The following is a 15,307-nucleotide window of genomic DNA, read 5'->3' on the forward strand; positions in this document are numbered from 1 at the left end:
TAAAAAAAAAAGTCTTCTGTCTTCAGATACACAGCATCGTCCTGCAGTGATGACCGTGCAATTTCTCAAATCAACATGTGTGAATCAGTCACGCCGCATGACTTTGATTAACGGTTAATTTATCTGAAAAGGGCCGGGGAGTTTCTTTTAGGAGAATTCACGGTGGTTTGGAGGATGTTGATCTTGGTGTTGCATTTCATTTCAGAAAGCAAGGATTCCACAAAGGAGCCGGTCTTGCAACTGAAAATGATGCAATAGTTTTTCTCCTTTTATTTCTCCTTCTGCCCAGCTGGTATCATCTAGAAAAGACACAAATTATGTTTCGTGATTGTATTTCGCATTAAAGATAAACGGTCAGAGAAAACGAACACTAAAGATCACCACAATCACATCCAGGGCTAAACATGAAGTCATATGTCTAGAGATAATATCTGATTTGTTATTCTGCAGTTAAGGCATGTAAGCTCCAGAATAAATTAAAGTAACATAATGGTTCGTCCATCTGTAACCTACAATTCCAACACATCCAAACGAGGTGCCAGCTCTCTGTTGACAAGGAAAATGCACATTTTGCTTTATCTTAATAATTTTGTAAATTACACATTAGGGATGGAGTACCGACGTTCGGTCCCACACACCAGTTATCTAACATACCGCGAACATATGGCACTTAAGTGCAAGCTGTTTGAATGGGGAACGCTGGCATGCAAATGCTAAACATAGCTGACCGGACCAATGGCCAGACATTCCATCATTTGGCGGGTGCTGTACTGTAAACTGTTGTACCCGCGGTGCCAGGGGACTCCTTGGCTTACATTATAACTAAAGGCTTCTGTTTACGCTCTCATACAGCCATTGGGCTAGCGAGCTGGGTTTAACTGTTTGGCTAACTCCCACCGTTAGCTACCGACGTGTCAACCCTTTTATCCAAATATTTGAAGGTAACCGAGTAGCTCTCACGCTCGCCTTCCACATCTTCGGAATAACGGAATTACCTGCCAAACCGATTTCGTCCGAGCCAATCCATACCCATGTCGTTATCCTACAGATTCACATCATCATCTGCATTCCGGTGATGACAACCATTTCCCTAGCATCCCCGCTCCCGAGTTCCAACTGATGAAGACCGTGAAGAGAGCATATCACGTCGGACAGTTTTGGATCCTATGGCGCCTCTAGTGGAAGGGTGATGATATGTCCAGATATGGGGGATCCTCTATTGGCGTGGCAAGATGACTGCATGGTTATTATGTAACGCTGTTTTTTTTTTTTTTGTTTTTTTAATACGTATTATTTTACATTTTCTACATAGGCTTACACTTTTACACAGCCTGGCGTTATACCGACGTATTCTCATTATACTCAGATGAGACTGTAAATAGTAATGTCTCAGGTGTACGTTCAGCTACAATACACTCTGTTCATGAACTTCTGTCTTTGGATCCATTATTCAGTTCGCTAGTTTGAATTACCCTTTCTCTTAAGTTATTTAGAGCGCAAAAGCTCAGCCTGCTATATCAGAAAAGCTGTGTTATCTGAGTTATCTGATCTGAAAGTTTACAATTTGTGAGAAAATCATTTGAAGTTTAATTTAAGTAATGACGAATAAACAGTGAATGAAACACATATCAATTGCAGCTAATGTCAGCAAACATGTTTTGATTAACTTGTATATTTATAAAACGCTAATGGTCAAAATATCAACGTTATAAATATGGGTAGCCTATCTGACCCATTTTCACCACTGACAAGCCACTGACACTGAGACCAATGCCCATTTAACTTTTAACCACAGCTTACTGGGGCCTCTTGTAGAGAACTCAGCTCTGGTATCGGTTTCGGCATTTTTATGTAGTCTGAGCTTGTATATAAACTTAGACTCGGGCCGGCTGATGCTCGACGATTGAGTTCGCTATGATCTAAGATAAATACGTGGCAAAATGTCTCAAGTAGAGAGGCAGTTCACGAATTAGCTGACATGAGCAAACCGTTAATTTGCCGCTCGCGTTTGCTTGACTAGTCGGTCGGTCTGCTCCCTCCACCTCAATGCATGTCACAGTGTTTCCCCCTTCTGCCTATGTGTGCTCATCTTTATCATGACGTAACCTAGTGAAAGAGCGCTCGCGCTTCCCCCTAAAATGCTAGCAATTGCTGCATCCTGAATGGTAGCGGTATATTTTCCAAAAATAGACCTTTTACCCCGTCCAAGTACAGTCACTTTTGGCAAATGCTACTCGAATCGTTTGGTGCAGCGTATTCGACGAAGGAACACTCGGTTCCCGCTCGTCAAGCAATGACAATTCAAACCCAAGTAAGTATAAGTAAATATTATACATTCATGCAATTTATTTCTTTTACTGATTGTTTCGACTGCTCTTGCTAGATTGATAGATTTTGCAGATAGGCTACGGTTACAGAAAATTTGCGAAAAGATTTTTCTCATCAGAATAGATACTCAAGTGGAGAAGAAAACTAAACGTATGCTGGAACTGAATTTCAATAATTGTGCAATTTTTTAAGATTCACTTTCAATGTCGGAATATTGCTCGAGCTTCCTGCGAGCCGCGTGGTTGAGTGACATCAGCTGTTCCCACTGATGTAAACAGAGCCCGAGAACAAGGTCCTTTCGATATTGCTGAAAGGAAAATACAAACAAAGGAAGGAGGACCGCCTACAGCATCTTCGCAAGAAGAGGCTCTTTACGCCGAAGTTCATTCTGTAGGTGGCAATATCCAAGTAACTGTCAGCCTCAGAGAATGCAGCGTTTCGGTTCTGCGTGTGGTAATAATGCGTAAGAACAGTGATAACTCACTGTCGTCCACCAAAATGTGAAGAACGAAACCGCAAGTAGGTGTTCAAGCGATATGACGTAGCGTTAAATGATAACAGTGACTAAAAACAAGCGTTTCAATAAAATGTGTGTAACTTCTCGACATAAGTTTGCGTAGGCTGTTACTGACATGTACACCCATAAAGGTGACAACAATGCGCTGATAATAACAGCTTTTTTTCTTTGTAGCTTAAGCACGTGAGAAGTGTATTTTCAGGATAATTTTACCCGCCTTTTATGTATGCAAACCTGTGCCGCACTCTCTGCACGTGTAAAGTAACAACAATTCTTTGCAGAACTAGAGCTTGTTGAGGGGGCGATGGCCACTCAAGAACCGTCTCCCCCCTCATCGATGGAAAACAATAGGCCGGGATTCCCTAAAATGATTCTGGCCAATAAACTCGAGGAGAAGCATTTGTGTAACTGCTGTCAAAATGTTCTGAGGAGACCGCTTCAAGCTCAGTGCGGCCATCGTTTCTGTTCGTACTGCTTCAACCGCACCGTGAGGTAATCAACTCGTTTGCGATGGGTAATAATTTAATGTAGTTGTCAATGAACAGTCAACAAACTTATTTAAAACGACTTACATTTATGCGAATGGTTGTATGTTGTGTTATTCTTGTAGTAATGGACCACAGAAATGCAATGCTTGTATCAAAGAAGAGATATTTGAGGAGCCCACGTCAATTCTTAAACAAGGCTGTGTAAGTATTGATTGTATTATGGTTATAATTTACAGTCACCTCTGAAAGTATTGATACCCTGGATAAATAAACACAAATAACAGAGAATAAACAAAGATTTTTAGTGATATTGTGCCTGTACAGATGGAGTTATGCGGGGACTGGCCAAGTATCTGGGAGGTTGTAGGCTCAGTCGTGACCGAGTATTGGAAGTGGGTACCTGTGCAGGGCATTTTTCTCTTCAGTCTCCTACCATAGTTGTTCAGTTTAGTTGACAGTTTGGAGAATTGATGACGTTAAGATGTGACGTGAAATCCAACTGTGTGTCACTGTTTAGATACTTGGTCTTGGAGGAGCCTTTGGGGTGACAATAATTTTGACACTATTGGTTTAAAGAACAAAAGTCCAACAAGCAATCATAGTTTTCTAATATTTTGAACATAAAATATACCTCATTAACTGTGTTGTTTGCATGTGCTTTATGACCACTGTGTGTGATGAATGTGTAGTATATGACCACTGTGTCTGTTTAATGTTTAGTGTGTGTTATAATATGAATGTGTGTTATATGGGCTGTGTGTGTTTTATGCTTAGTGTGTGTTATAATATGAATGTGTGTTATATGGGCTGTGTGTGTTTTATGCTTAGTGTGTGTTATAATATGAATGTGTGTTATATGGGCTGTGTGTGTTTTATGTTTAGAGTGTGTTATAATATGAACGTGTGTTTTATGTTTAGTGTGTGTTATAATATGAATGTGTGTTATATGGGCTGTGTGTGTTTTATGTTTAGAGTGTGTTATAATATGAACGTGTGTTTTATGTTTAGTGTGTGTTATAATATGAATGTGTGTTATATGGGCTGTGTGTGTGTTATAATATGAATGTGTGTTATGGGCTGTGTGTGTTTTATGTTTAGTGTGTGTTATAATATGAATGTGTGTTATATGGGCTGTGTGTGTTTTATGTTTAGAGTGTGTTATAATATGAACGTGTGTTTTATGTTTAGTGTGTGTTATAATATGAATGTGTGTTATATGGGCTGTGTGTGTTTTATGCTTAGTGTGTGTTATAATATGAATGTGTGTTTTATGTTTAGTGTGTGTTATAATATGAATGTGTGTTATATGGGCTGTGTGTGTTTTATGTTTAGTGTGTGTTATAATATGAATGTGTGTTATATGGGCTGTGTGTGTTTTATGCTTAGTGTGTGTTATAATATGAATGTGTGTTATATGGGCTGTGTGTGTTTTATGCTTAGTGTGTGTTATAATATGAATGTGTGTTATATGGGCTGTGTGTGTTTTATGTTTAGTGTGTGTTATAATATGAATGTGTGTTATATGGGCTGTGTGTGTTTTATGTTTAGTGTGTGTTATAATATGAATGTGTGTTATATGGGCTGTGTGAGGGGTATATGAACTGTGTGTGGTAAAATGAACAAAGAGCTGTCAGACAAATAGATTAACAGTTAACCACGTCAGACGTTTCCGCATCAGCAACACACATTTCTCTCCTATCCTGACAGGCTTTCCCCGATAATGCAGCTCGCAGAGAAGTGGAAAACCTTGCTGCAGTTTGTTTCAATGAAGGCTGCACCTGGACAGGCACTATCAAAGAGTATGAGGTAGGAGAACCTGCTGGTGAATATGCCTTCTCGCTCAGTAAAGAACATGTTTGACTGTGGAGTGAACTCCTCCTTAAATGTTCTTCTGTGTGTCACTTTGACCAACTCCACCGTATTTCAGTTGGGACTGTTTCTCTACTTATCTATGTACCACACCCTACATATAGGGAAAACATTTTCAATGTGAAAAAATGATAAAAGAAATTTTGAAGATGTATTAATGTGTGTCCTGCAGGGATAGTGTCTGTATTAGACCCCTTTAGAAGTGTTCACAGCTATGTTTCCTGGGACAGGTTTCTGTCGACTTGGCGCACATAGACTATTTGTGAATGTATCTGTGAATATTTTCTGTTTGTTCTTTCTACAATTGCCAATGATAAGTCAGTTTTTTGAGGACCATTAGTGTAAATAAGATTTTGGGTGAGGCATTGACCAGGTTCTGGGCCTTTACTTAACTTTTTTCTTTGGAAAACTATTTGTTGCTCTGAATTGGAAAATACGCCCCAAAATGATGTGAAATGGTACACTTAAACACAGCAGGGAACCTGTTATCTATGCAAAGGCCTGTCGCTATACAAATAAAATTGAACTGAATTAAACTGAATTCAATGAGATTACCACCAGTTTGATTCAATGGATCTGAAGTGTCATGATGAAAGGTTTTGAGAGCTTTAGCCAATTCAAGATCATTTCAGTTTTACAACTGAACACAATTGGACACATATTGATTGAGTCGTATTTATTTATATAACCAAGAAGAGCCTGGAAATGTTTGAAACAGTGGGTGTTGACTTTCTGTAAGAACTTTACTTTCTCCTATATACTCTTCATTCCTGGGTAAGAGGCCTTTAAATGGTGTGTTTTATATTTCATTGGTCTCCAGTTGACCCATGAGGGGAAGTGTGAGTTTATGATCCTCTCGTGTCCGTCGTGTAAGGAGCTGATCCGACTGAACGAGCAGGAGCGTCATAACGAACGAGAGTGTCCGGAGAGGATCCTCAACTGCAAATACTGCAAAGAGCCCTGTCACTTTAAACACATCAAGGTAAAGACTGCAAAGAGCCCTGTCACTTTAAACACATCAAGGTAAAGACTGCAAAGAGCCCTGTCACTTTAAACACATCAAGGTAAACACTGCTCAGAGCCATGTCACTTTAAACACATCAAGGTAAACACTGCACAGAGCCCTGTCACTTTAAACACATCAAGGTAAACACTGCACAGAGCCCTGTCACTTTAAACACATCAAGGTAAATACTGCACAGAGCCCTGTCACTTTAAACACATCAAGGTAAACACTGCACAGAGCCCTGTCACTTTAAACACATCAAGGTAAACACTGCACAGAGCCCTGTCACTTTAAACACATCAAGGTAAATACTGCACAGAGCCATGTCACTTGAAACACATCAAGGTATGGGCTGACAAAAAAACCCCTCATACACAGACATATACAGTGTATGTGTTTCAGCAGAACATTCAGCAATAATAAAACATGTGATCTTTGTTTAAGTAGGCTCACGATGAGATCTGTCCCAAATATCCCATGATCTGTGAGGGCTGCGCCAAGAAAAAAATCCCCAGGGAAAAGGTATGAACCACTGTACACTGCACACAGTAAAAAACACCCACACTGCACGCAGTAAAAAACACCCACACTGCACGCAGTAAAAAACACCCACACTGCACGCAGTAAAAAACACCTGCCCACTGCACGCAGTAAAAAACACCTGCCCACTGCACGCAGTAAAAAACACCCGCACACTGCACACAGTAAAAAACACCCGCACTGCACACAGTAAAAAACACCCACACTGCACGCAGTAAAAAACACTCGCACTGCACGCAGTAAAAAACACTCGCACTGCACGCAGTAAAAAACACCTGCCCACTGCACGCAGTAAAAACACCTGCACACTGCACGCAGTAAAAAACACCTGCACACTGCACGCAGTAAAAACACCTGCACACTGCACGCAGTAAAAAACAGCCGCACACTGCACGCAGTAAAAAACACCTGCACACTGCACGCAGTAAAAAACACCTGCCCACTGCACGCAGTAAAAACACCTGCACACTGCACGCAGTAAAAACACCTGCACACTGCACGCAATAAAAACACCTGCCCACTGCACGCAGTAAAAACACCTGCACACTGCACGCAGTAAAAAACAGCCGCACACTGCACGCAGTAAAAAACACCCGCACACTGCACGCAGTAAAAAACACCTGCACACTGCACGCAGTAAAAAACACTCGCACACTGCACGCAGTAAAAACACCTGCCCACTGCATGCAATAAAAACACCTGCACACTGCACGCAGTAAAAAACAGCCGCACACTGCAAGCAGTCAAAACACCTGCACACTGCACACAGTAAAAACACCTGCACACTGCACGCAGTAAAAAACAGCCGCACACTGCAAGCAGTCAAAACACCTGCACACTGCACGCAGTAAAAAACACCCGCACACTGCACGCAGTAAAAAACACCTGCACACTGCATGCAGTAAAAAACACTCGCACACTGCACGCAGTAAAAAACACCCGCACACTGCACGCAGTAAAAAACACCTGCCCACTGCACGCAGTAAAAAACAGCCGCACACTGCAAGCAGTCAAAACACCTGCACACTGCACGCAGTAAAAACACCTGCACACTGCACGCAGTAAAAAACAGCCGCACACTGCAAGCAGTCAAAACACCTGCACACTGCACGCAGTAAAAAACACCCACACCCTCACGCAGTAAAAAACACCTGCCCACTGCACGCAGTAAAAACACCTGCCCACTGCACGCAGTAAAAAACAGCCACACACTGCAAGCAGTCAAAACACCTGCACACTGCACACAGTAAAAAACACCTGCACACTGCACACAGTGAAAAACACCTGTCCACTGCAAGCAGTCAAAACACCTGCCCACTGCACGCAGTAAAAACACCTGCTCACTGCACACAGTAAAAACACCTGCTCACTGCACACGGTGAAAACACCTGCTTACTGCGCACAGTAAAAACACCTGACCACACCTGCCCAAAACACCTGACCACTGCACACAGTCAAAACACCTGCTCACTGCACGCAGTCAGAACACCTGTTCACTGCACACGGTAAAAACACCTGCTTACTGCGCACAGTAAAAACACCTGCTCACTGCACACAGTGAAAACACCTGCTCACTGCACACGGTGAAAACACCTGCCCACTGCACACAGTAAAAACACCTGCTCACTGCACACGGTGAAAACACCTGCCCACTGCACACAGTAAAAACACCTGCTCACTGCACACGGTGAAAACACCTGCCCACTGCACACAGTAAAAACACCTGTCCAATGCACACATTAAAAACACCTGCCCACTGCACGCAGTAAAAACACCTGCCCACTGCACGCAGTAAAAACACCTGTCCAATGCACACATTAAAAACACCTGCCCACTGCACGCAGTAAAAACACCTGCCCACTGCACACAGTAAAAACACCTGCTCACTGCACACAGTAAAAACACCTGCCCACTGCACGCAGTAAAAACACCTGCCTACTGCACGCAGTAAAAACACCTGCCTACTGCACGCAGTAAAAACACCTGCTCACTGCACACAGTAAAAACACCTGACCACTGCACACAGTGCAAACTACTGCTCGCTGCACACAGCAAAAACACCTGTCCACTGCAGACAGTAAAAACACCTGTCCACTGCACACAGTGCTGACCACTGCCCACTGCAGACAGTAAAAACACCTGTCCACTGCAGGCAGTGCAAACTGCTGCCCACTGCACACAGTGCAAACTACTTCCCACTGTGGACAGTGTAGACCACTGCACACGGTAAAAACACCTGCTCACTGCAAACAGTAAAAACACCTGCTCACTGCACACAGTGAAAAAACCTGCACACTGCACACAGTAAAACATCTGCCCACTGCACACAGTGCAAACTACTGCTCACTGCACACAGCAGAAACACCTGACCACTGCACACAGCAAAAACACCTGTCCACTGCAGGCAGTGCAAACTGCTGCCCACTGCACACAGTGCAGACCACTGCCCACTGCAGACAGTAAAAACACCTGTCCACTGCAGACAGTAAAAACACCTGTCCACTGCAGGCAGTGCAAACTGCTGCCCACTGCACACAATGCAAACTACTGCCCACCGCAGGCAGTGCAAACTACTGCCCACTGTGGACAGTGCAGACCACTGCCCAGTGCACACAGTAAAAAGCACTGACCACTGCAGACAATGCAAATTACTGCCCACTGCAGACAGTGTGACCTACTGCCCACTGCAAACACAATAAACCAGTACACACGACAGACCATCCAGGATTGCTTAAACCTGCATCCAGTATTGATTAATTCGCTGATTTTTTTTAATGTAATATCTTTTTAAACTTCTGTTAAAACCACTGTTAGGCCATTTTTGACTCTTTCTCTTTTGCCAGTTTAACAGGAAACTTAGAATTTAGATTTTTGCTAATATAGAAAAGGCTTTGCCTGGGGGAACATATTGCAGAGACGACAGGAGCAGACTGAAAGATCAAACGTTGACATCAGTAATCCCATTATTCTCTTTTTTCTCCCAACCTAGTATGTCGACCACATTAAGCTCTGCAGCAAGTTCCGAACTCCGTGCAGATACCACATCGTTGGCTGTGACATGTTGGTAGGTGTTAAATCTCAAGATTCCAGCAGGTTCTGTCTGAGCATCAGAGTGTACACAGGAGTGTTCAGACCCTCTAACTGCTGTTTCTGGTTTCTCTGAGGTGGAGAAGGAGAAGATCCACGAGCACGAACAAGCCTGTGCACATGAGCATCTCAACATGCTTCTTCACTACATTATGGGCATGAAGGCCAGCCTGGAGGGCCTGCAGCCCCAGAGCCTGGAGCTCGCCGGACACAAGGCACGTGACCTGCACCAGTCTCTGCGGGACCTGGAGGCACGGATCAGCCATCTGAGCGCCGGTCCTGGGTCGGCCGGACCTCCCGTGCAGGGGGCTTCATCCTCCACTGCCGTTGCCTCCTCATCCTCCTCGTCGGCGTCCGCTGCTACCACGGCCACGGCTCTTCCTCCTCTGCTCCCACCTCCATCCACAGCGACACTCCCCACCTCCTTCACTCCTTTGCCCAGCACGGTGGGCGCCGCCCTGGAGCTGCAGCTCCACAGCGAGAAGACCAAGGTGGCGGAGCTTGGCCGACGCTGCCAGGAGCTGGAGGTGAAGGCCAACACCTTCGAGGAGGTCGTGTGCGTGCTGAACCGGGAGGCAGAGCGGTTTGCCACCACCATGGAGGCCAGCAACCGGCAGCACCGGCTGGACCAGGACAAAATCGAGGCCCTCAGTAACAAGGTGCGTTCTTTCTGCCTGTGCAGACTGGTGAGCGTGGTGAACCCATATATAGGAACACTGATATTAATGACTGTTTGATGTTTGAAGAGATATACTTGCAGTTCTGAAAAGCTGTTAACCTCACTCATGTCTCAAAATGGCAAATGTATGTGCTTTCTCATTAGACAGTGCTGGCATATTCATAGGTATTGAATATGAATATGTCTCTGTGTTTTTGTAAGTGTTGTTACCTCATGTTCTGTAGTTGATTATTGAAAAAACCAAACAAACAGATTTTTCTATGCTAAAGAAAAGAAAGAGGAATTGGCCTGTGTTGGTTTTCCAGGTGCGGCAGCTGGAGAGGACCGTAGGCGTGAAAGACCTGACCATCTCTGAGATGGAGGGACGACTTCGGGAGATGACGGCTACCACGTTTGATGGCATCTTCATCTGGAGGATCTCAGATTTCTCTAAGAAGAGACAGGACGCAGTCGCTGGCCGAGCTCCCGCCATGTTCTCCCCCGGTACCGTGCACCCAGAACACACGTAGAATGAAGCCAGGGATGAAGAGACTAAACCTCTGGATTCCAGATGTTTTATTTTTTTCTCTGCTAAATTTGCTCTTTGGTTTGTTCTGTCCTCCTGTCCAGCATTTTACACTAGTAAGTATGGCTACAAGATGTGTCTGCGGATCTACCTGAATGGGGATGGGACAGGGCGTGGCTCTCACCTTTCTCTGTTCTTCGTGGTCATGAGAGGACAGAGTGATGCCCTACTGAAATGGCCTTTTAACCAAAAGGTAAATGACATTAGACTGGAGTGTCTTCTTCCTCTTCTTCTTCTTCTTCTTCTTCTTCTCCCTCGCTTTTGTCTTTGCCCTCTTCTTTTCCTTTTTCTTCCTCTTATTCTTTTTTGACTTTATGTGAGTTTTCATGGATTTTATATACACGTAATATCCAGTGTTCAAAAGACAATATCATTCCCTCACTGAAATGCACTGAGGTGCATTTTCATTTTCCATGCCAAGCCATAGCTGTCTGTGTGTGAATGGACTGGTCCATAGCTGTCTGTGTGAATGGACTGGTCCATAGCTGTCTGTGTGAATGGACTGGTCCATAGCTGACTGTGTGTGAATGGACTGGTCCATAACTGTCCTGTCTGTGTGTGAATGGACTGGTCCATAGCTGTCTGTGTGTGAATGGACTGGTCCGTAGCTGTCTGTGTGTGAATGGACTGGTCCATAGCTGTCTGTGTGTGAATGGACTGGTCCATAGCTGTCTGTGTGTGAATGGACTGGTCCATAGCTGACTGTGTGTAAATGGACTGGTCCATAACTGTCCTGTCTGTGTGTGAATGGGCTAGTCCATAGCTGTCTGTGTGTGAATGGACTGGTCCATAGCTGTCTGTGTGTGTGAATGGACTGGTCCATAACTGTCTGTGTGTGTGAATGGACTGGTCCATAACTGTCTGTGTGTGAATGGACTGGTCCATAACTGCCTGTGTGTGAATGGACTGGTCCATAACTGTCTGTGTGTGAATTGGCTGGTCTATAACTGTCTGTGTGTGAATGGACTGGTCCATAACTGTCTGTGTGTGAATGGACTGGTCCATAGCTGTCTGTGTGTGAATGGACTGGTCCATAGCTGTCTGTGTGTGAATGGACTGATCCATAAATGTCTGTGTGTGAATGGACTGGTCCATAGCTGTCTGTGTGTGAATGGACTGGTCCATAGCTGTCTGTGTGTGAATGGACTGGTCCATAGCTGTCTGTGTGAATGGACTGGTCCGTAGCTGACTGTGTGTGAATGGACTGGTCCATAACTGTCCTGTCTGTGTGTGAATGGACTGGTCCATAGCTGTCTGTGTGTGAATGGACTGGTCCATAGCTGTCTGTGTGTGAATGGACTGGTCCATAGCTGTCTGTGTGTGAATGGACTGGTCCATAGCTGTCTGTGTGAATGGACTGGTCCGTAGCTGACTGTGTGTGAATGGACTGGTCCATAACTGTCTGTGTGTGAATGGACTGGTCCATAGCTGTCTGTGTGAATGGACTGGTCCATAGCTGTCTGTGTGTGAATGGACTGGTCCATAGCTGTCTGTGTGTGTGAATGGACTGGTCCATAACTGTCTGTGTGTGTGAATGGACTGGTCCATAACTGTCTGTGTGTGAATGGACTGGTCCATAACTGCCTGTGTGTGAATGGACTGGTCCATAACTGTCTGTGTGTGAATTGGCTGGTCTATAACTGTCTGTGTGTGAATGGACTGGTCCATAACTGTCTGTGTGTGAATGGACTGGTCCATAGCTGTCTGTGTGTGAATGGACTGGTCCATAGCTGTCTGTGTGTGAATGGACTGATCCATAAATGTCTGTGTGTGAATGGACTGGTCCATAGCTGTCTGTGTGTGAATGGACTGGTCCATAGCTGTCTGTGTGTGAATGGACTGGTCCATAGCTGTCTGTGTGAATGGACTGGTCCGTAGCTGACTGTGTGTGAATGGACTGGTCCATAACTGTCCTGTCTGTGTGTGAATGGACTGGTCCATAGCTGTCTGTGTGTGAATGGACTGGTCCATAGCTGTCTGTGTGTGAATGGACTGGTCCATAGCTGTCTGTGTGTGAATGGACTGGTCCATAGCTGTCTGTGTGAATGGACTGGTCCGTAGCTGACTGTGTGTGAATGGACTGGTCCATAACTGTCTGTGTGTGAATGGACTGGTCCATAGCTGTCTGTGTGAATGGACTGGTCCATAGCTGTCTGTGTGTGAATGGACTGGTCCATAGCTGTCTGTGTGTGAATGGACTGGTCCATAACTGTCCTGTCTGTAGGTGACACTGATGCTGCTGGACCAGAGTAACAGGGAACACATCATCGACGCCTTCCGGCCGGACGTGGCATCCTCCTCATTCCAGAGGCCCATCAGCGAGATGAACATCGCCAGTGGCTGCCCGCTCTTTTGTCCTCTGGCCAAACTGGATGGAAAGAACTCCTACGTCCGCGACGACACCATCTTCATTAAGGCCATCGTGGACCTCACCGGGCTCTAGACGTAGGTCAGAACCGTCGGTTCTCGCTGTGAGAATCCAATGCTGTGTCTGCACTGACTCACTGTGAGAGTCCGGCATCTCTGTACTGACTCACTGCGAGCATTGTCTCCACAATATATCAGGCATTTTGTCTACTATGACTCGCTGTAGCACATCCATAGGCAGATTTCCAGGCACAGGGATGCCTTCCTCAGCTTTCTAAGGAGACTGCTCAGTTTCTGTTGAGACCTTTCTGTTTGCCATAAGCACGATTGTTTTGCTTGCATGTCCCTCTCAGTCATGATAGCTATGTTGTTCCAGCAGGGAGCAGTAGAGCACCACAATACACATATCAGAAGGCCATTCACTGCAAACTTGAGACCAGATGGGTTTGTATGTTAGCACAGAAGTCCTTCCTGTTTTTTTTTAAAGATAATGTTCCTCATTCTACATCTCAAATATACATATGCATATACATACATGTGTGTGTGTCTGTGTGTGTGTGTGTGTAGATAACCTAAAGTTTGGGAATGTAAATGAGAGGGGATGGAAGGAGAGACCGTGTGTAGTAGTGAAGGTTAGTTCCTATAGTACAGTCACTCTGTGCTTGTGTTTACATTTCTCAGTGGACTCTACTAAACCTCCAGTCACGTTTCACACAGAAACCATGTGATCGTCAGTTGTTTTTAATCCATATTTAGCCACAAGTATCCGAAGGACGGCAAAGCTTTGAGCTCTGAATGAGTGATTTCCTCAGGCTGCTAAATCTCCATTGTTACTAATAGATCATTCGACATAACAGCATTCACTTTCTCTCTCTCTCTTTCTCTCTCTCTCTCTCTCTCTCATCTTTGTAGCTCACATAGCATTCATGATTAATTGTTTTAAACCAGTCGTGACAATACATACTTATACAATACATTATATATATGAATATACGTGTAACTGGATATAAATATTATGATTATTACTTCATATTCTTAATGGCTTTTGTTTTCAGAAACAAAGGCGAATATGTAAATATTTATGATGAAAAGTATCAATTCATATTACCTTTCATCTAATAATTATAAACCCAACAAAGCATCTGAAATAATATATCAGTCTACTCAGTCTAACTATTTCATGATATTTTTTTTTTTATATAGTTTTTTGGTTTTGTTTTGTTGTTTTTAATTGGCACATGAATATTCATATGCACACACTTCTGTGTCATCATGGTGGTTTAACATGAATTTGGCAACCGCACATTAAGTAACGTATTTATAACATAGTAATTATCTGAGCACGCACATGCTGTCCCACCGGTCTGCCTGTGCTTGTGTGACAGTCTGTTCTGGACATAATCAGCGTTTTGCTAAACTGAATGCAGAGATTGCTAAACCTGTGTATGTGAGTCTGGAGAGTGGTGAGCTCTAGTTTTTAAATACCAGTGGTTTGTTTTGTTTTTTTTACCGGACCAGCCTGAGAGAGCACTGTCTAACAGAGCACTGCACTGAGAAGATGTTGATTAACGTTTACACTAAGGGACTTGTTTCTTTATTTTCTAACAGATAAAAGACTGATTGATTTGTTCTAAATGACTGACACCTGATTGATTTTAACAAAAGTTTTTCATAATGTGCCAACCCCCGTTTGGAAAGTGAAAGTGTTTGTTTTTAGTGAATGAATTTCTGTCGTTGCGGATGGTCTTCAGTGATGTTTGTTTTGCTTTTTCCCTTAAAAACAAATGAAAAGAAAACATCCCTTTAAAAAACGGAGAATGACGGACACTTTTGTGAATATTGTTTTTGAAACACTTCTGAC

The 15,307-nt window shown here is 43.9% G+C and overlaps 1 protein-coding gene across 1 annotated transcript; it reads left to right on the forward strand.

Annotated features, from left to right (window-relative positions):
- Positions 1–3,149: 3,149 nt before the first annotated feature.
- Positions 3,150–13,522, forward strand: LOC115812898 (TNF receptor-associated factor 2). Its single transcript, XM_030775460.1, has 11 exons — positions 3,150–3,337; positions 3,456–3,534; positions 5,041–5,139; positions 6,023–6,184; positions 6,656–6,730; positions 9,738–9,812; positions 9,913–9,999; positions 10,300–10,494; positions 10,820–10,997; positions 11,124–11,272; positions 13,304–13,522. The coding sequence occupies exons 1-11, from the start codon at positions 3,150–3,152 to the stop codon at positions 13,520–13,522; spliced, it is 1,506 nt and encodes a 501-aa protein (XP_030631320.1).
- The last annotated feature ends 1,785 nt before the right edge of the window (positions 13,523–15,307 follow it).

Source organism: Chanos chanos, chromosome 1, assembly GCF_902362185.1.
Source record: "Chanos chanos chromosome 1, fChaCha1.1, whole genome shotgun sequence".
Lineage (NCBI taxonomy): Eukaryota > Metazoa > Chordata > Actinopteri > Gonorynchiformes > Chanidae > Chanos > Chanos chanos.

Bases quoted from the DNA above. Each gene is read 5' to 3' on its own strand.
- LOC115812898 (XM_030775460.1), top strand. From the start codon at position 3,150: ATGGCCACTCAAGAACCGTCTCCCCCCTCATCGATGGAAAACAATAGG. The intron at 3,535-5,040 runs GTAAGTATTGAT...CTATCCTGACAG, and splicing joins CAATTCTTAAACAAGGCTGT to GCTTTCCCCGATAATGCAGC. The intron at 6,731-9,737 runs GTATGAACCACT...CTCCCAACCTAG, and splicing joins AAAAAATCCCCAGGGAAAAG to TATGTCGACCACATTAAGCT.